The 22,862-nt window shown below is 34.1% G+C and overlaps 2 protein-coding genes across 4 annotated transcripts in view; both read right to left on the bottom strand.

The window, feature by feature from the left end:
• Positions 1-4,338: 4,338 nt before the first annotated feature.
• LOC112462027 (sorting nexin-29) lies at positions 4,339-10,484 on the bottom strand. The gene is made up of 12 exons (XM_025027535.1): positions 10,104-10,484; positions 8,280-8,524; positions 7,725-8,026; positions 7,520-7,642; positions 6,882-7,128; positions 6,676-6,805; positions 6,239-6,480; positions 5,710-5,925; positions 5,486-5,642; positions 5,260-5,400; positions 5,034-5,173; positions 4,339-4,665 (listed from the first exon to the last, which is right to left on the bottom strand). Exons 1-12 carry the CDS (start codon positions 10,104-10,106, stop codon positions 4,581-4,583), a joined length of 2,031 nt encoding a protein of 676 aa, XP_024883303.1. The 5' UTR covers positions 10,107-10,484; the 3' UTR covers positions 4,339-4,580.
• A 4,910-nt stretch (positions 10,485-15,394) lies between these two features.
• Positions 15,395-22,862, bottom strand: part of LOC112462066 (pikachurin) — a 98,629-nt gene continuing 91,161 nt past the window's right edge. For all 3 annotated transcript variants that reach the window (XM_025027614.1, XM_025027616.1, XM_025027615.1), the window contains exons 13-15: positions 22,555-22,800; positions 21,756-21,859; positions 15,395-21,420 (exon numbers count right to left, since the gene is read on the bottom strand). In XM_025027614.1, the coding sequence (XP_024883382.1) occupies positions 21,272-21,420; positions 21,756-21,859; positions 22,555-22,800 (499 nt within the window). In that variant the 3' untranslated portion in view covers positions 15,395-21,271. The remainder of the gene's footprint in view (positions 21,421-21,755; positions 21,860-22,554; positions 22,801-22,862) is intronic.

The following is a 22,862-nucleotide window of genomic DNA, read 5'->3' on the forward strand; positions in this document are numbered from 1 at the left end:
TTCGGAATTAATAATGTCTCATTTTTATATTCTGTCTTGCGACAATACCGTAGAATTACAATGTTTTTGGTTTGTCTTATATTAAATTGCAATCTGAATATGTACAACCAATACAACATACAATGGCAGGTTGATGAATGTATGATGGAATGAGTCTAACGAGACATGGATATGTGAACAGAAACAGAACAAAAACAATGAGAGTGATAATACTTAAATATTGATTGACGACATATGCTTTCGCCAGATGGTATCAGATGTGAGTAAAAACGGCTCCCTAATCTGGCACGGAAGAAGGGTGTGCGTGTATTTGTATAGACGTGGAGAATTATGCTGAAAACATATGATCTGCGTCCTATACAAGCAAAAGTATGCGTGTGTTGTAATATCAGAATCCTGATTAAGCCATTCACACGAATAACTTTGGAAAGAAATCGACTGACAAAGCAAAATCAATTTCAACGCGTAAAATATTTGCTCAAACGCAGTACGATTATCAATCTTTATGTTACATTAGATTAAACAATTAGCAATTCAGGTAGAAAAGTTGTTTAAATTTTTATCGAAAGCATTTATTAACAAAAATTAAAAAAAAAAAAGATTGTTATGTAAGGTACGAACGTGAGGAAAAGAAGTTGAAAGTTATTCGTGAGATGGGTTAAATTATTCTTTAGTATACGCAGACATAGCCACTCAAGAAGTTCAAGTTTATTTTTTGCTTTCTAATACGAAAAAAGTTTTTGCAAACGGTTTTTTAGTTACTGTCTGTGAAAAATAAGAATCTTGATAGAGTGTAAAGTCAAGAGCAGAAGGAACGGTTTTTTAAATACGATAGTAATATACTTTCTAATAATGTAATGTATATCTAGCTACAACAGTGAAGAAAAAAAAAGAATGTTAACACATAAGTACCTGGCACACTGGTCTATGCTCTCTCTTATCCAGCTCACTAGGAAGTTCATGCCTTAGAATGCGTGGTAAGGTGTGCTACATAGACAGGAAGGTTAATCAGAGAGTCAGGATACACACAAAAAAAATGCACTGGCTAGTTAAAGTGTATACAATACAAAGATACTGTAGTATTTACTAGTTTAAGAGAACTTCGTTTTTATTTATTTTGCTACAGATCTAACAACTCGTACCACCACTTTGTCGTATTATCTGAGTGTGAAGCAGCTTTTGAAGAGAAAGAAAACGTACTCAACTACTTCAGTCTGTTTGTGCTTCGAATGGAGAATGATTCCGACGTAACACGACGACAATGTATGATTAACGTTAATGAATAAAATGAAAGAACAGGTTTTCGTACTTTTAATAATGAGCAGTAGATGAAAAAGAAGTGATTTCAGCAAACGCTAGCCTCGTTATTTTCACCGCACTTTGTCAAAAGACTCCACTCTTTAACCTTCGTGTACTTGCATAATGTGTTATCATTATTGTTAACTTTTGTTGTCAATTCCGTAAGCAGAGTAACGCGTATGAAGACTGCTGGAACTGAGAATATTACCTGTTATTCGGATATACCTAAAAAAAAAAGAATCTAAAGTTAAATTAGGCTCAAATCATACCGATTACTTATGCACGAGTATAAATATACTTGTGTAATTTATTAAATAATCTCTTTACGTCACTATTGTTCGGTACATTCTCTCTACATATCTAAATCTGAGCAGGCTTCAGAAACGGCAAAATGATTATGTCAATTAAAAATTCATTTAACCCTAGGACAGTCTAGATGTGTTGATGCAGTATCTTGCACAAAAAACGAAAATTATTGTTGACCGTATATTGTAATTTGTAAGATGCTCAGAATTATACAAACTTTTCAGTACATAAAACATGTATGTTGTATAAAATATTTTTAAAAAAATTTTATATACCTGCTGAAATTAAATGCAATTTTTATTCACTGTTTTATAATAAATATGTAAAACATTATTTATTGTTTTTTTTTTTCAATTCTATTAGAAGGTTACTGTCGACCTACTTTCTAGAATTCAGTATTGCTTGTGTGCGCAAATGTATTCTAAAATATTTCGATGTACCGAGCAATGTATTTGTGCTATTCGAATGGTGCATATATATTTGCTAAAATAATCAAACTTTGACATTTTTTATTCAATTAAAAATAACAAAGCTTACGTAAATAAGCACTTTATTTCATTTTTTAACACATGTCATGGTTTATACATATAAAATATTCATAACGGTTATTAACCAATTAATATTTACAAAATTAAAAATTCTATAGTTTGTTACATGATCTGTAAAGGTTCGCCAACTTGGCCTTATAAATACGGATATATTTGAATTTCTAAAATAACAAACAATCGTATGTCTTATAATTAGTTGAGTTCTCAATATTCTAGAAGAGTATCTTACAGTGCTACTTATATGATACTATTGCTTTCTATTTTATCTTTGTAGATTGAACGGTTGGAATTTGTTTAGTTTCTAGCTGGTCCTAGGGCTAAATCAAAATTAGTCAGAGAAGAGAAATAGAGCATGTAAATAATAAGTTAATGCTTCTTGTACTAACCATTTCTGATACAGAACATAGCGTGCATATTTTCACAAAATTAAATGAAAGTTTAATGTTTTGATGAAGCAACAACAGCACGTTGATCAATGTATATATATTAATGTGTACATATACAAAAATAATTTCGTGCTCATATTTTTGCAATAATTACTTATCACTTAGTAATTCGTTCTTTTCGCTTACAAGATGTTCCAGAATTATTTTCGAGATACAAAAATTGATGTTAAGTGATAATTTTACTTCACATTTTCATAAAGAAGAAAATTTATTTCAATTTTCAACAAGAAACTATGATCTACATATATTATTCTGGAACAACCTGTATATTCTTATTCGTCACGATTTATTGGCTTAGTAGTCTTGCAAAAAAAATTCAATACTACGACACTTTCATTCGATCTAATATATGATTAGTGCGATTACTTTATTAAATGTCTCTTTTCGTAGTATTTTAACAATATTTCAATATATTCTCGCACGCGCGATCAATTATCACAAATATGTATTCAGGAATTGTATAAAAATATATAAAACAAAGTTAGTATTGAGAAAATATTAGATAAAATTTCGTGCTTTTTAATATCTATATTGAGTATTTTGACATGTTACACGATTAATTTGAACATGAAATTTGTCTAATTCTGTCATTCTTACTGGTTGTTTGAGAAAATAACATGGATGGTTTAATAACGATGCTTACCATGAATATGATTATTATAATACTGCGATTGTGATGTAATGTAATTTAAGCTCATGATATTTCGTTCGGCCATTGAGATAAACACATCGACATGTTGCATGATGGCTTCACAAAATGATATAATTATTACTGATCTTTATTCGTCGATCATAGGAAAAAAAGAGAAACGTTAATAATAATAAGTATATTTGTAACTTGGAGCGTACCATGCCATTAAGGAAGAAAGAACTTCTCTCAATATGGAAAGGTGAGCACAGCCAAAGTGTTGCCTAGTACAAATATATTGTAAAAAAAATGAATTGTTGTTTAAATGAGCCGAAAGTGCTACTTGCGTTTTGCGCAGATTTATTTCGAGATACACTTATCGATATCCTTGATCTCATGAGTCCTCTTAATATTATCTTACCTCTCCATAGTGAGAATATCTTATGTAAGTTATCAAAAAAATTCATGATTTTTACATGCGCGATTAGTTGTACTCTGATTTACCGGCATAATATTATACGTACTTATTCCGATAACAATATGCACCTTTATTTTTGTCATAAAGGATAAATGGAAAAATGTACCTTTTTATATTACTATTAAGACGCCTTACGTAAATAAACTTTTTAGAAAACGAGATAGATATCTTGTAATTTCATACGCATTACACTTTGTTATCGTAAGTAATAATTTATTTAATATGTTTCAATCACACGAATAAGTTCATATATTATTTATTAGTTGTTTTCTCTTCATTCTTATTAAAAAAAAAGATTATGATATATATCTGAACAATATCATGTTTCATTCAGCCAACTGGTATACATTTGTATTTTTTAATCGCTTTTGAACTGTTATGTTCATCTAAATTTATATTTGAGCAAACATAATTTATATTTTATTACTATTATTATTTTACAGCATTTAACTATATTCAATTATATATTGGGTTTCATAGATCAATAACAAATACTATTAATATTGCGTTGGAGTTAATAAAAATAGTGTAATTTATTATTTTTAGACTTTCTTTTATAATTAAATCGATAGGATTTCAAACTGGGATAATAATTTCTTTTGGTAGTAAAACATTAAAAAATATAAATCTTACTTGCATAGAAAAGACCAGCTTTTAATCATTTTTGCTACATGTTAATCTTGTACACATGCTGGCATCATATATGTATAGTCACACGTGCATAGATATATTCTTATTTACATAAGTACACGCAACAATGCTTATTTGCTTAATTATCAACAGTGTATATTGTATATAACAAGATACTAGTCTGACGCAATTAAATAAAAATTTCTGTTTCATTATGTACAAATTGTCTATAAAAATTGTCATGATTATAAACCCATATATTGAGGGGAGGAAGAAAAAGTATTTCTTGCAGAATTATTTTTCCTCGATTCCTCAGCGTTAGGACTATCACTGAAAATAAAAACTAATGATAATATTTTGGCAAAAATGTAAAAAGATATTGAAAAAAATTGTTATCTTTTGAAGATAAAATTTTAAAGTAATCTGAATTCGATGATCCGTCTTTGCACTACATGCTAAAAGTGACAAATTCTGATATATATCATTCTTCAAACAAATGCGAAAGTTATGTACTTAATTATATTTAGCGCTAAGTATAAATAGTTATATTTGGCGCTAGATTTGCGAGCGAATATATTTTTATAGTTATATAAATAAGAAATGTCTTTAGCAGTATTGTCTAATAGTTAAATTATTTGTACCACTACTGGACAGCGCCGATTTTGTCAAAAATGATTCTTATAAACTAAATGAGTTACCCAAAGAAAGGCATCAGAGACACGAGCGTCTGCCTGGTCGGCCTACACGCAAATACAGGTGAACACTGCGCTACGCGTCCGACGATTCGTCGTAACCATTGCTGCAGCTTTTGCCGTCGTTCTTCCACAAATTTTGCATCCTAAAAGTGATTAATAATCACTTGTTACGTCGAAATACTTTTATGATTACACTACAAATTTACGCTTTAATATATTCATAGCTTACCTTATTTCCTATCGTTTTCTTCGGTGGAAATTCGAAAGTTGTAACAATAGTATCATGTTTCTTTAGCTCTCTATAAAGCGCGTAAAATTGAGCATATCGCCGGTAAATGTTCCACTCTATGTCCCTTATGCGTACATAAATCTATGTTTAACACAATGAATATGCACATTAAATGAGAATCATCTTGATAAAAAGATTTTAGTACGAACATGAAAGATGATCATACTTGATAAACATGATGGATGTCAGATGATTGCCCCGTAAGAAACGCCGATGGAATCCATATGTGAATGAGACACGGTGGTTCCGCAGGTAAGTCATCCTCATTCAATGGCCCTCGGAGACACTCCAATTCTGTTTGCAGCATCTTTACTAATCTATCTCTGTAAAATTTGATATTTATAGAGAAATATTATCACGAGGTTACTCGCACTTTGCATTAATGCACACCTGTTTGTCAACTGCATTGTTAATCTGGCATTAAATTCCATTAATTCAGCATGCATATCTGCAACTTGTATTAACTTCTCTTCATATTGTCTCGCCTCATTGTGATAGTCGAACGATGGATCTTCTTCAGACACCGTCGTAGAATTGGAATCTCGTCTTAACATCTGAACAGCAGTGACATACTTACGCAATTGCTGTCGTAAGAGTTCATTCTCTCTGTGTAATTAGAAGCGAGTCAATACCAATTATACTATTCTACTATTATCTATCTATAACTACTATTAAAATAATACAAATTATACTACTTGATGTATCGGTATCTAACAACAAATATATAGAATGAATCACATGACTTAATTCTGGTTATATTTTTTCTTTTAATTGATAATTCAATTTAAATAAATCTACAAATTATAATGATTATATTGATCACTCTCTCTTTCTCTACGTAAAAATAATATCATCTTTATATATGTATCTATATATCTGCAAAATAATTGTTTATACATTAATTAATAGTCTTGATTACCTATTCAATGTTTGCAACTGTAATTCATGTTTTTCCAGATAATGTTGATGTTGCCTTTGGAAACGAGCTAATTGCAATCTGCTTGTTATAGCATCTTCCCTAGCTTGTTCCAGCACTTCCGTCATAGCTAAAAGCCTTACGCGTAATGTATCTACATCTAGATTCTCTGGATCTATATGGAAATCTAAACCAACTAATGGTTCGGTTGCCTCCAGTGCAGGTTCTGTTACTTCCGATGAATCCTAAATGGAAATAAAAAATAAAATAAAAAGATACACTTTTGCATGTTTTGACCATATTGTTCTTAATGTAAACTTTGATAAATATCATAAATATTTGCAATATATTGACAAAATCTGTCTTGAACTTTCAAACCTTTATAATAATAAGAAAATATGTTAAATTTTTTGTTAAAATTAATTAAAATGTAAACTTACGTCTAAGTAATTTGGTAGAGTGACTAACATATCATCTAATGTTTGATCAAGTGATGAAATGGGTACAAGGCCGCCTAAATTTCCAGTATCCATTACAGGGGTTAATATTTTCTCTTCTTCTAAAGACTCACTGCAGAAAACATTTTATGAAAAAATCACCTTGTATCTATTATTATTGATTATCGGTTATTATAAAAGATATCTACCATTGTTCCCACTCCGGAAGTTTTGTATTGATCGCTGTGCTGTCGGAATCTACTTGAGGTTGACAATCTGATAAACATGGGGAAGTGGAATCTTTAGTCGGCGTTACTGTAGGAGAACTGGGGCATGTTGGTGGAGCGCTAATAGAAGTTGTAGTTTCCTTGCGTTCTTCTTCCTCATTGTCATCAAAAGAAATTATACGAGTTTGTACTTTCTTTTTCCGCTTTTCTTGTTCAGATGGAAGAGATTCTGTTTAATAACAATTAGCATAATAATTAATCATAAAAACTCAAGCGTAAAAGTATAAAAACTCAATACTAATAACTTTAATAACTTTAACATTTTGTTCATTATGGTGTAAGAAACTAAGTTTTCCACCCAAGTTTTGTTTTAATTAAAAAATTACAATTTTAAGTTTCTTAAATAAAAATTTTGAGGTCGGGAAATTTCTTTCTAAACAGGGGAAGTAGTGAAGCGAGTAATGACTATTTTAATTAATAAATATTATTTTGAAACGTTGTATATGTATAATTTAATTTTGTAACTTTTAGCAGATATGAGAAATATTCTCAATTTAGTACCTATATTTAATATAGTATAATAACTACATTTGTATTTAATATAGTACAGTAATACATACCTGGTATTACTGTAGAAATAATTGGCTCTGATTGCGCGTATCTATTTCTGTCTATTCCTTTTCCGTTTAGGTCATCAAGTTCCTCATTGTCCGTTCTTATAGCAAATAAAATTGTACCAAGTCCTAATAAGTATGATGCGTATAAGATTAATTGAATATTTTTTTATAGGGATCAAATACAAAGCAATAATTTAAAAATAAATACCTGCAGCTACATTAGGTAACACCGAACTTTTTTCCTGATCAAGTAAAAAGGCCCATTCTTCGTAAAAAGGAGACAGGGTGCTGGGATTTATGATAGCATGTAAATGCCGTTCGAGAGATCTTTCATTTAGGACAGCTCTCAGCCATGCTCTACCTCGACCATAATCCGTATGAACTTTTTTCAATATACTAAAACGTTCCTGTTCATGCCAAGTGAGTTGATCCTTTATGCATGGCCAGAATGCTATATCGGCTATATTGCCAGGTCTTGTATTGCCACCAGAAACCAAATCAGATACATGCCTACAAAATAAATATAAGCAAAAATCTTTAATGAAACATACTTTTATCGTAATTTAAAGTACGATCATTTACGCCTAAATCATTTACGCTGGAAATTTATCGGTAGAGAAATATCAATGTATTTATCGTTTTGTTGAGTCACATTGTAGATAGTGCATGTGCTCTGTTTTATGACCTTGTATGTTTATGCAGGAAATACAGACAGAAAGAAGATAAATACATATAAACCGCATTGCGATAATATAAATGTTACCTGAATGCTGAGTTGATTTTTTCTATGTAATTTGTCTTTAATCCATGACTAAAAATCAATTCAAATATATGGCAGAGCTTAGCTACGCATGCTTCTGATTCTGTGGCTAATTCCGCACGTCCACCAAATCTTACATGGCATTCTTTTGCGGACACTAATAGATCCTCCAATAATTTCTCTTTTTCGGCTGCATGATCTACCACATTATGTGTATTCGGCACTATCGCTGACATAATACGCAAAGCCTAGGAAGATATTAAATAACAGTTTAAGAAACACATAAAAATTAATAGGAATTTTATAATATTTCTTAAATTTTTAAAATTGATAATATAGATACTTGTATAATAATACAGAAGATTGTATCATTATTACAAGTTACAAAAGCTTTACATTAGAACTATTTTTTAATTGTTCAACTATTTAATTAACAATGTATATAATTTCTAAACATAGTGTCACAACTAAAAAATTCACACTTTTCAGAAGAGAAAAAATAAATGCAATTCAATTATTTTAAATTGTAAGATAACTAATGCAATTACAATTGTGATATTTTGTTATAACAAAACTAATACTGTTTCTTGAAGAGGCTGCTGTGATTCACTTATCAATTTGCTTAGTGACTCTACAGCTGCATTCCGATATTCACTATCAGTACTAAAAATCTATATTTTTCTATATTTTACATCACGTATACGTATATTATAAATTTTCAGTATTTGATAGTAAATACCGGAATGCAGCCTATTCATCCTGGAAACCGCAACATAACTGGTGTAAAAGAATAAGGACACTTCTGTCTCCTGTAGCAGATTTCATATACAGAAATGTAAGACTATTATAGCACATAGATAACAATTTAGACACATTTTTTATGAGCTTAACACAAAATCAAAATTTTTTTAGTTGTGACAGTATTCTTCTCGGGGTGAAACATGTATATATTTCAGATATTTTAAAATATTCAGAGATTTATAAATATCAGAGATCTTTAAAGCAGCTACAATTATTTAAATATTTTTAAATTTTATTAAAACTCTCCCTAAAAAATTTACTTAAAATTTGATCTATCATGACATTATTAATAACAAAAGTTATATATTTTCAATATTACAGAAGTAATATTTTAAAATTTACTGAATAAAAAAATTTATTTTTATTATATTTTACTCGTTAAAAAAATGTTTACGTTTACACATTCTAAAAAAACAAAAAACAAAAAAAAACATTCCACAAATACACAAAGACCAATCATGCAGATAAGAAAAAAAATACATAATTTAAAGAAATCAATTTATGAAAAAAGAATCATGGTAATATCATTTACATAACGTTCGTTCGTACTTTGTAAATTGGAAAAAATCATGCAATCTCGACACAAAGAAAATACGTCGTCGAAGCGTTATTGCATTTCTTGTAAGTCATTACGCCTTTTCAGAGAATCCATATAAATTCCTGACGATTTGACGATCCGGATTCGCACGCGACGACGTACCCACACAAAACAATCTGCCATTGAGAAATTTGTGTAGCGTCGATAATTAATGAATCACCGCGGGCCGCGGAATATCGGGACCGATCGCGCGAATTTCTCTAGATTTCTCCCGGATACTCCGCGGATACTCCGTACGTCTTTCGATGCGTATCGCGATGCGTATCCGTATCATTTGCGATAATCGCGAGCCACGATTACGCACGGCCCATCGGCCGTGATCGCTCAATCGGCTCAATCGCTGCTGGCGTGTCCGATATCAATGACACACGACCAACAACGACGCGCGTCGAGGGAAACAAAGGGGGACTGGACTGTGGCGAGCTTACCATTTAAGCGACCCAGTGAGCGATCGCCGTTCTCGATTTGCTTTCACGAGCGGGGATCGCCAGCGTTCGTCGGCGATTCTCGCGACCCAGCGGGACGGTCGTTGTACGCGTAACGCGGGGGGAAACCCGCGGGCGGACACTGGACAGGGATTAATCGTCACTCTGGAGACACGGTGGAGACACGACGATATGTCGATGCGTCGTCGCCGTCGCGTCATGACATCTCACCACATCTCACGCGTAAATGTCCGCTCGCGGCTGCACGGGAACGAGACGATCGCGAGGACTCGCGACGCCAGGGGCGGAACTGACCGGACTGACCCGCGTACCCATCGCCATCGCTGCCAATTGCAGCAACACATTCCGTATTCCGTCGCTGCTCGCCATCAGCGGGAGCATAGACGCGTCAGCGCGGTTAGATGCGCCGCGTTGAAAAAAAGCGACGGTTGGTTGCACGCGCGCGACGGGCATGTTAACGGCGACGCTGATTGGTCGAGCGAGCCGAGTTGCCGAGAAATATATCTCGATGTGGGAACGCGACATATGTATTCGAAAGAAATCTGTTTGCGCTGCGATAATTGATAATTGTCGGTATATTGATAATTGACAAATCCGAGAACGGAATAATCTTATATCTGCTTGTTTTACTCGCATTTCCTGATGTTTCGCTTCTTGAATCGAAACTGAAGCGCGAAAAACCGGAGTGCATAAAGTGCAAGTAGAACGAACAACGTAACACGGGATCTATTGACTCCGCGCCACTCCGCGGACGTTGCGAGTTGCGACGAGTGCAGGTAGTAAATGGAGTTGTCATTGTGATCCCGTATTTAACCGTATTTGATTATTTGACAGTCGCCTGTAGCACCGATTCGGAGTATACGTGTCGAAGTTTCGGCAACTCGTCTAAACGCCTATTTCGTGCAATTGATTCGATCGAAAATCGGTCGCTCGAAAAATCAGCGAAGGAGACAGTCACATTTTCCGACATTGCGTTCCGCCAACACCTGTTTTCACCCTTAATTCGTACATTTTATTCGCCTACGTGACGCAACGCGAGAAATTTACCTAAAAAACGCGCGCATGTGTATTATTCATTATTTATTCCAAGTGCCGGAAAGCGCGGGCAAAAATGTGGTTAGGAGCAACAAGTGTAGCGTCGCGGCGGTTCGCCTAGCTGACGCGTGAAGTTGGCCGCGCAGTATTCAAATTCCTTCCGCCTTCCGCCAACCGATATTCGTTCATTCGCGTAATGTCGCGGGGTCGAGCAGGATCGCAGGTAACTTTTGCGCGACGTCGTACATACTTTCCGCGCGTTATTCTTTCGTAGAAGCTAGAATATGCGATGGAGATGCTTGAGTTGAGTCGGGAGTGCCGTGCAAAGTGCCGCGCGTTCGTAATCAACAATTCTCGCGAGTAAATTAGTAAATATCGTGTGAGTGCCACAGCAACGCAAGCGAGTGAGAGAGAGGAGGCGGAGGCCCGGGGGGCATCGGGCGACAGCGGAGCAACCACCAGGTGAGTAATTGCGATTTATTTATTGCGCTTGTTATTTAGCGGCAGTTAACGCCACTTTAACATTTCTAAGCGTAACTTGATTTACTTCTGTAATACTGAGACCAATATCTCCGCCATTGGACACAGTATATTGCGTCGAACATCGATAATTTCATCAAGCAAATTCCGTGCAATCGTAGCGATTATACCGTGTTGATAACGCGACAGCTCCGTCAAACGAACTCCGTGCGATCGTACTATTATTTATGAAGTATGAATTTTACACAGGTCGAGTAACGAGTTTGATTAGACAAGTTAATAATAATGATTAGCAGCGATCGCGATTATTTTCCGCATCAACGTTTTTTAATTAACTGTCATAATATAATTAATTAATTAAATTAACTTTTGTATATCTGTTTAAAAGACGATTAAAGAATTCAACGCGCGGGATAATAATTTTTTTAAATATTAATTTTATCGAGCGCTACTTTAATTTGAATATATTTATGTGTTCCAGAGAGATCAACGTAGTGCTACAACTCCGCTGCTGCGCTGCACACCGGTAAGAGATCTCTCTTCAGCAAAATTCTCTTTTATTATAAATTATTAACGCCATGGCATTCTGTGGCAAATCAAATGTAAAGTGTGAGAGTGGAGAGGAGGAAGTAGGAGAAACGATTTGTGCGATAAAGAAAAACATCGCACGGTTTATAAAATCTCTTTGTTTTTTTTTATTGATGCTTTGACAACATGGGCTGAGACACACACATTTGCTCATAGTTCATATGAATTTTAACCACTGCGTGTTCAAACGTATACGTACACAATCCATTAAATAATCGTGCCGCGCCGACCGATGTGCGCCATCGTGTCAACTCAATTTCGGGCTTATGTAAATCACACACGTATAAAATGTTCGATGCGAATCGGTCGCCCGTAAACGGCACGCGCGGTCCGCAATTTTCCGTCGAATCGCAGGAGAGCCGGGAGAGGAGGAGGGGGTGGTATGCGCTAACCGAACACCCTCGAAATAAATCATACGGAGTCGTATCACGCCATATATGGGGCCGTGTCGAGATACGTCGACGTTCGCGCGCGATAACGCACTTCGGCACGCGCAGATTGATAAAGTATCGATATACGGTCGGTGTGACCGTTACACTTTGATATATCGTACGAGCAATAACAATCGCGCGCTCCATAGAAAGATTGTTCTATTAATCCTGGACGCAGGTAAAGGTGAAACTCGCATAAATCTCACGACAAAGTTCACACGTGTATTACGTGTGATTATTATTAATCACTTATTTTGTGTTATTCTTAATACATAACAGAGTGATTGCAGAGCTAGTGCAGAAAAGTGATATAAAGGTATGAAAGCACTTGCAGTTAATTTCTCTACAATTTTTATAGGGAATAAGGAGTAGTCATTTTAAAAAGTCACGTATCCAACTTTTTGAAAATTCAGCTCTATATCACTATCGATTCAATATTAATTAACATTTCTGAAATTTCAACATGGTCATTTAATTACATCTTCGTTCTATTAAAAAAACGATTCTCCCATGTTATTTATTTTATTGTTATTTAATCGCCTTTTCAGGAAATTTGCAACATACATTGTGATAAATTCTCTTATACTACACTGAGCTTTTCCATATAACTAATTTGATCAAAAAGAATTTCAATATTATTGAAGGTGCTGTTATTCTATTTCCGCGAATAATTAAGTAATTTAATCCTAATTTTAGTTACTCAGCGATTGTTTGCGTAAATAAAATAACAGCATTTTCCGTAAGTGATTGTTTTTTTACGTTTATATATTATCTGTCCAAGATTAATCCACAATGTTTCCGGAATTCGTGCGCGAGCGTCGACGCGCCCACGACAATGCCGGAGAGGATTGAAGCGAGAAATCGCAAACGATCGCGAACGTAGCGTCCTTATCTTTATTGCCACGAGCGTCTCACGAACATTTAACGACGAAGATCTTACACATTGATCGTCTGAAACGAGGACGGGAGACTCGCGGGGACCGGCTTCATCCGGTCGCCCGGCGAATCTCGGTGCGTGCGTGTACCCGCGTATCGTTAAGCGCGCGCAAAATTTGCGCCCCGACGCGGATCTCCGTGGGCATGTGTTTTTTGAAGGAGATCTCGCCTTCGTCTCGCGATAATTGCGCGCTCGGCGATACACGCGTGCACGCACACATGTATGTACATAGATATCCGAGGAGATCCACATGGGTCGTAAGAATAGGTCGACAGGATAGACTCTTCTAATAGACTTTGCAGACGGACATAATAGAAATAGTTAATATATATATAGCATCATATATTAATATAATATTCAGTAATAATATAATATCTATTATATATTAATATGTATTGATATTTTTTTTCCTTTTCAATATAGTGCTTCTTCCCGCTTTTTCTCTTTCTCTCTCTCTTTTTTGTCTTGAGGTGTGATATCCAGCGATTTGCTTTTAGGTTCAAATGGATATGATGTAAAAAGTACATATACGCGTCAGCCTTATTACACGTGCTTAATCGTCGAATATCATTCCGAGCCGCTAAAAAATCTCTCTCCTTAACGTTTGTGATCGCGCCTCAACCCTTTCGCTAAATCTTAGCAAGTAAGCGAGTGTATGCGTGTCCGAATTTAGTAGATATCGGTATATAAAATGAGGATGTGGTGAGATTTAAGATTTGTTAATTAAAGTGCTATGCACAGTTATATAAACAACGGATAAAAATTGCATTGTTCATGGCTCATAGATAATTTGTGAAAATTCGCATTGATTTGTCTTCATCTTTTTACGAGATTTTAAAAATCGTCTTAAAATCGTTTCGTTTTAACCTCTCGTTTTATATTCTAAATACAAGTAAATTGTGCAAACTGCGTAAATTTGCAGAGCATAAAAATTTATTCGTCATTCATTCTTGAATGTCTTCGACAAATGAAACTGGCGAAAGGGTTGAAATTCGTAGAATTTCAGGTAAACTATTTTCGCGCAGGATTACATCGAGGGAGGCAGGACAAGTTATTTTTACGAGAACGTGGAGTATCCTTATTTCTTTATCAATTAGAGCTTTGAATATATTCCTTTCCATGAATTTCAGAGTTTCTTAATTTTCTATCCACAATATTTCTATTTGATCTCCATATTCTCGTTTAAACAGCTCATCCTGTACATGTTCAAAATAATGAGAAACAACTTCGATGTATAAGTGGTTGTACGGTGCTCGAAATCAAAAGCGAACGTCTGATTGCATTTATCTCTTCCTCTTATAATCGACATGAATAGTACTTAAATTTTATCGGCTGTGACGTTCTAAAAGCGATTTCGAGACTGATATTTTTACGTGTCTGTCTCTTTTTTCTATAATAGGTACACCGACTCGAATTAAATCTGAAAATTAAAAAAACGCGCATAGAAAAACGGCGTCTCTTATGTGCATATAGGTACAATGTAAGTAAATTTTTTTTATGTAGAAGACAGCTCGTTTAATTTAACGAGTTATCACATCCCAATGTTATTACTTATCTCAGATATTCTTTTTATCATGTAACTTATTTAATAAAAAAAATCATAATTAGAAAATAAATAGAAAACTGTGTTTAAAATAAATTAATAAAATGCAATTTATTTTGCTTACTTTTGTTAGAAATTTTACTTGTTTTTAAAATAATTTTTTATTTTAATATCGTTGACATTACTTTATAATTATTACTTTTCCACATATCTTTTATGTAAAAAATCATTAAAGAAATATTGATAAAATTTGGTTAAGAATATTATTAAATAATTAAAAAATTTTTAACAGAATTTATAGAAAGAACAGAAATTTGATGAAATAATAGCGATTTTCTCTTTAAAAAAATTTAATTCAGATGCATTTCAATTACATTCAATCAGATCAGATCAGATTATCAGATGGTCGAGCAAAAATTGCCATGCTTCATTATCGTCAGATAATCTTATCGATAAAAGCGACGCCGTTTTTCCAATCTAAGTTTTTCCAATCGACTTTGATTCAGTTCTTTCTATTCAAAAAACGCCATATTCTATTAGCGATTATTCACGGAACTTTTTAGAATGTTTTAAACTGATGCTGTCACGCGTTTTCAGTTGCTTCAACGCAACTGCACTATACTTTATTAAATAAAGAAATAATATATAATTTCTTAGGCAGCAGTAATCATAAGCTATTAGTTCATATTATCAAGAATAATATGTACTATTTGCTTATTTTATTATTTAAATATAAACATTTGTTACGTCAAATATTCAACATATTGCTTCTGGGTATTTAAAATTATAAATATTTCTTAAAAGTGTCTTAAAAGATTTGGAGAACTCTTAATTTGCGTAGGTATTAATAAATAAATCCGGATCAAGTTCTGCAGGAAGGAAACAATTAAAAGTATTTGATCTATCGATCGATTCCGTCTCTGTAGAAGTTGTTCCTGATTCGCAAATGAAACTCTTGCAACTTATAAAGTGACAGTTTCTTGTTCTAATTCGATACAGCACATTTAATTAAACATTAAAACAAAATATTCTGATCACATTCATTTTCTTGTGTAAGGACTCTCATTCATGCTTTTTATCGGAGGGTCGCTCGTTCTTATATAATATATAATGGATATGAAACTTTTCTTTTTTTGATCTTTGAATGAAAAACGTACGATGGAAAGTTCGAAACGACAAGTGCGAAGGCAAGCGCTAATTAATTAAAGCTTCTACTATCGTACGTTGGTGTTAGAATCAGATTTGCCATCGAATACTCGAATGCTCGAAAGGCAACCGCATAATTGTTATTCCATGCTTTATGCGATTCAGAATTCCAAATATTTACAGTTAAAATAATTGTCGAGTATTAAATTAACTGTCCTCTAAAACGTTTAATCTCAATCTGAGAAAACTATAGGATATTTAATTACAAATTAAAATTGCAATTTGATTTTTAATTGTAATTTGTCATAGCTATTAAAATTTATACACTAGTCAACTGATTGTTGTTATAAGAGTTTGCTGTTTGCTGGAATAATGGAATTATTATTGACCCGAATATTCGCAATTCAAGCATGCGAATACTCGGGAAATCCCATTTTGGAATAATTACCACAGCTGGAATATTATTATCGAATATTCAAATTATACGTTGCACACTTCGAGTAATTCCGACGGTACTGGGTGGAATGCGTCCAGGAACCATATTTCCGAGTTGAATGCGTTTGCAATTACAAAATCAGCAGAACATACTTGGACTTGCCGAGAAATTCTCGGCGTCCGTGGAATTCTGCGTGTTTATACTTGCCAGCTGCTCGAAGAAACAGAGTACATGCTATACAAAACGATTTAACGTACAAACACAAAAGCCTCAAGTCACTCAATGCATACTTACGCGAAATATTGTACATTGAATTATGCTAGAAAAAGTGCCTTTAATCCTCCCACGCGTCATATATCTCATGCGTTATAAAAAATATTTTAAATAAAGGCGTTGAACATATACTATATAATTATGTGATACAATTAGATCAATTTCTATTAAAAAACTGACACGTTAAATTTCTTACTTCAATTAGTGCATAATAATAGTAAATTACTAAAAAAAAAAAATCGAATTATTTCATTATCCGCGAAACGATAAATCTCCTTAATCCGGAAAATTCCTCCTTTTTAATTAAAAATGCTTTGATTTTTCTTCACGTCCAAACGTGAGAGGATTAATGAGAACGATAATTACTCTGCTAATTCTCGACGTACAATCAGTTAAATCGTATATTATTACATTTTCTACTACCGACTACCACCCATCTTTGATATATTATTATATTTAGTCCCGAAAATAACATCCGTACAAAATTGACTACAGCCGATTGCTTTTATGATGTGTGTGTTTGAGTAGGTCATTTTAAAATCATTTTCGTGCGATGACAAAGTGAAGTTCATCAATTACTCTATATGCCTTACGTTATTTCACCTCATTTCTCTTCGTTCATTTCTGTCTCACTTTTTTTCCTTTTTTCTTTCCTTGTCTCTTTCCTTAGGAGTGAGATAGGATGTGTATACGTATTGACCTGGGATTTTCCGACCGGTAGTGCTAAATTGTGTTCATAGGATTGAGTGAAACGCTCTATGAAGATAAAAAAATATGCGACGATCTGCATAATAAAGATATTATTTGTTCTTTTTTTTTATACGTATATGTAAAAGTGTCATTGTTATCCTCTTGTTTCCTCGCTTTCCTTCGTTGAACAAAATATTGAATATCATTTAATTTTATATTAATTATCATTAAACAAAAAATCGACATTAGCTAAATCGCTGTGAATAATATTCCCGATATTTAAAATGATAATTTGTTACTTTTACACGCGAAATCATATGAAATACAAAATACTTCGTATACATAGCATATGTTATAATATTAATTAAACATTATTTGTAGGAATTTTACACTTTTGCCGTTTAAATAATTTTAAAAACTTAATTTAAATACGTAGTTCTTTCAATGTGCAAATATACCAACAATAATTTTAGTTATCCATTTAATAAAGATGAAAATTGTGTGCCTTATTACTAACATAATAACATAAAACGGCAAATTTTTTTTGCTTAAAGATATCGCTGTAATCATAGTCTTAAAATATCTTTAAGATATGACATTTATACGGACGAAATGCTTAAAGATCCATATATTGCATAAATTATTTTTGCAAAGTTTACCCAACACCGGATGAGATCGTTCATGAAGGACGCGAGTCCCGCATTGTCATCAGGATATGCATTTTGCATTCTGAAGTTGCATTTTACGTATTTATATATTCTCGTTGAAATAGACGGTGATACAAGTGTTGGTGTTTGGTCCATGGCATAGCTCTCTCTCTCTCTCTTATTTTTATTAGTAGTTACTCGTATCAATCACAATATTAACTTCAATATCGTCGTGGAACTAAAACTCGTGCTCGTAATTGCGCTTGTGATTTATTAGCTGCTAGAAAAAGATCGTGATAGTTCTTAAGATTATTAGAAAAGTTGCGTAACGCAATGATTCGTAGGAGCAACGAGCAGAGACACTGGACCGGTGCTAGATAGTTTTTCCTACGATAGTGGTATTATATCGTTTTTAAGTAGCAGAATTTTGCTAGTGCATTTATCATGGAATTCTGCAACTAATTACATTTTCTTTTAAAAATAAATTTCACATATTTTTGGAGGATAAAAAAAATGGATAAAATGTAATATTTTATACATATAACATTTTTCACAGAAAATGTGAATTACAATTATGGCGTCGTTAAAAATTAAAACAAATATTTAAAAGAGAAATGTAAAAGCAAAAACCACTTACAATAGAGAAAGAATTAAAATAGCAACGCAACAGTGACAATAAAAATAACAAATGTAGAACATTACGTAATTATTAATGTAATTAATTCTGCGAGAAAAAAATTTTTATTTTTCAAGAAAGGTTCATTTCTCTCCCGTGCTTTTCTTCCTCCCGGAATTCTCCATTCAAATTCTTCTTCAATTCAAAAGGTTTTATCAAGCGCCGATCCAGACGCGCTCCGATTTTCTCGATAAATGTTGAATGCTTTGAACTCGTAAAGATCGAAGGTAACGATACTTCGTGTCGAAGATAACATCCGGTCGGAGGGAATAATCAAAATTGACGCGGAGGGGTTGCTTTTTCTACATACTTTTATCTTATTAGGCCGAAAGCCGTCTTTGAGACGCGCTCCGTCAAATTTTATATTCGGCCGGGCATTATCCTGGTGCAACGACTTCCATTTTCCTTTCGGATGCTACGCATATTCTCGCACGAATCTCCCAATCCTCTCAATCCTCTCGTCACGCTTACGTAACTTAAGCGTTGTTATATAGGACTCATTCTTGATAAAATTCTATTTTACAGAGTGCTAAACTGTAATGCACCCTCGTCGCTTCATTGACTCCACTCTCGTCGTGATAGACATTGTTATTACTATACATTTTATTGCAAGCAGTAATCTAATTCGCGCGAATTTAATTACGAAACAATTTTCGAGAGAGGCGACTATATTAATACGCAGATATAGGCAAAGTTGAAATTATTAATAATACGGTGGTTTAATCATGAGCATCAGATAAGAAAGTTTTAGTTTGATTTGCATTACACTTTTCCTAGTCGGAGCTAAAATGAAACATAATTGCTGCCAATTTTAATTTAATTCATCCCGTTTTAAATTACCCTCGACTCGATTTAAGAACAGATATAAAATGAGTGAAAGGCTATAATTTATTATGCGGCACGAGCGTTGATTTTTCAGGAACCAATTGCAAAACTTGCAACGAATTTTTATTTAATTTGAATAATCTTTGCCTAACTTGCTTCAAAGATAGTGCAATTATCATCAATTTTACTGTAATTCTGTAAAAATGGGAAATACTGTGAATTTAACGATAAGAAGTTTCTTTCGCGTAAAATAGCACAGACATTGCACAACAATAATTGATTAATTTCACTTAATTAATAAATTATATTAAAAATCGTATATAACGGACGAGTTTCTCTATTTTTTTTTGTACAATTTATGTTTGCTTGGTACTCTTCCGTTTAAATTTTATTAACATCTTCAGTATTTAAATCTTAATTAGACAAAGAAATAAGTTAAAAAGTATCGGCGACCGTGGAGCGAGAGAAAATTTTATCTTTTTAACTCAATGAAGAATTACTTACAAGTGATAATTACTTACGAAGAATGGAAGTAGAAAAGCTGTCTTACTTGTTTAGTTTAATTGTACGTCAAAGTATTATTTTGCTGTGCACGATTGCGTTAACTTTCTCTCAGCCCTTATTAATAGCGACATTTTTGTGAAAAATGGATATGTTACTTCGATAATTCTATTGTATATTTAATATTTCCCAGTTATATATTTAATTAGCTATTATTTCTTAATTATCATTTTTTTTGTATCGAAAAGAATCTTACAAATCATACAAACGGTTGTATTTAAAGCCAATTTCTTTTTTAATGATCTCAGTTCTCGAGAAGCACGATCAAGTGGAGTAATTGTAATAACTTTTCGGGTAAATAAGACAATGCAATGAGTTTCGATGAACGGTCGAGGAAACGAACATCATTTTTTTTTTGTGATTTTTCGCAATACCTCATAACTTTACCGTCGAAAAAATCATTATCGTTGTCTCGTTTACACGACGTCGATCGAACTTACACTCTTTTGATCGAACCTTATTTTAAGACCGGCCGAGCATAAGGCTCGACAGGAAGTCGCAGCGCCAAGGATCAATGCCGCGAGGCAAGTGATAGATATCTCCGCGGTATCTCGGATCGCCTTAATATTTACAGTAAAGCCGCCTACCAGTCGGTGGCCGCGCACGACGACGGTCGGTTTGCCGACCCACTCGATCTCCATCTTCTCGAGAGTTCCACCTGTGGAAGGATGAGTCTGTACAAAAATGATGAGCCGCGCGCGTATGATATTTACACGCGGCTGCACGTGGATGCACGAGAGACACAGATGCACTTTCGCGGAGCACTATCTGCCGCGGCTAATTCACCGCGGTGTGATACGTTATCCTTTAAATTTTCATATCCTAGCTTCGGGATGGACCCGACAACACCACCTGACGTCGGACGGCACGGATATCTCTCTTTCAGGGGATGCATGTGTGTGTGTTGGTTGCCTGTGCGGGCGAGGACAAGGCGACGGAGAAGTCCGAGTCCAGCACGAGGTCGCTGATGCAACCCACAATTCCCTTTGTGTATCTGCCCCCCGTTGTCCTCACGATATCCGGTGCACCGCCTTTAGAACAAATTGAATCTCCATTAAAAGATTTGTTTTCTCATACGAAGGTGCATTTAATCCGGAAAAAAACGCAAGTGTAAATTTTTGTTTCGTTCGTAAAAATACAATTATTAAAGCATAATTTTATTCAGGACTTTTAAAACAATTAACTTCATCTTCAATCAACATCTTCTTCCCTCCGCCTCGTAGAAAATATTCTACGAGGGTGCAAAATAAATTTGGAAAGTCTTTTAGAAATATTGTCAACGGCAGTTCATGTTTTAAGATTACGAGTAAAATTAAATCTTTGTGGTAAAAAAAAGGTAGTAACGATATAAAATTTGATTATTTACCAACGTAAAGACCGGTATCGGTGTTCAGTTGTCTCAGTTGCCCCGGAGAAGATGCCGAGACACCAGTACCACTATCTACTACGAGAGATGCCCATTGCTCGTTTCTAGAAAAAGTCAATGTTATTCATTGGCTCTATGACCCATTTCGAACATAAACATTTTTCTTTTCTCCAGTTTTAATAAAAAGCAATTTGCTTTGGAAAGAGGTAGAGACACAAGTATTTTTTATTCGCTTTTGGCAAAATATACGACAGTGCAGATTAATACATGAATGCGCGTTTATAAAAATATTCTTTCTTCATGAAATTTCATGGAAATAGTACCATTTTAAATGGTAGCCTCAAGCCACGCGGCTATATGAAAAATGGGAAATAGAACAACATTTGCATGCAATATTCTACTCGCATATATAGAAACTACGAGTTTCCTGACTAACAATTTTTTTAACGAATTTATTTCCATTTTTATTTAATTAAAATTGAATCATTCTAGAATAACATAGGTTTTTCATTTTTAATATTAATCATTTTTTAAGAAATACATTTGTAATGAAATCTATAGTCCATCTAAATATACGTGTATTTTATTTCGTCTTTTGTTAACGATGACACGTCAAGTGGTCGTAAAAATAATAATTATTTTCTCCATATTGAAAAAGACATTGTAATTTGTCTCTTAATATCTCCTCCTTTACATATTGATCAATATATAAAGGGATATTAAATAAATAAATATGGAAATAGGCGCGCAAGCGGATGGAAGGGTTGGGTAACGAAGCGTATAAAGCGTTTATTCTCACCTAACGGCCCTGATACGATGCCATAGATCGTCATCCAGTCGCGTGAGATTATACCGCAGCACGGCTTCCCCGGAACCCAAATTATACGCGAGAGTGAGATAACCGTGATCCAAGCCGAGGGCGAGGAAGTCGTCGTTCTCGTCCCTTTGTTCTTGAGGATCCGACTGGCGGCCGCTCCACAGCAGCAGGCCGCTGCTGCTGCTTGCGCGGAATCTCATATTGATGTCTACCCTATAGCTGATTATCCTGCAAACATAGACAAGAGCGTGTTAACAGTAAATCAAAAAAAGGGATCGCGACGAGCACGA

Source organism: Temnothorax curvispinosus, unplaced genomic scaffold (genome assembly GCF_003070985.1).
Source record: "Temnothorax curvispinosus isolate PA1 unplaced genomic scaffold, ASM307098v1 QBEX01011959.1, whole genome shotgun sequence".
NCBI lineage: Eukaryota > Metazoa > Arthropoda > Insecta > Hymenoptera > Formicidae > Temnothorax > Temnothorax curvispinosus.

Excerpts from the sequence above, each read along its gene's own strand:
- LOC112462027 (XM_025027535.1), bottom strand. Across the intron at positions 6,806-6,881 it reads CTTCCGGAGTGGGAACAATG|TGAGTCTTTAGAAGAAGAGA; the intron begins GTAGATATCTTT and ends TGTTTTCTGCAG. Across the intron at positions 5,643-5,709 it reads ACAATGCAGTTGACAAACAG|AGATAGATTAGTAAAGATGC; the intron begins GTGTGCATTAAT and ends CAAATTTTACAG.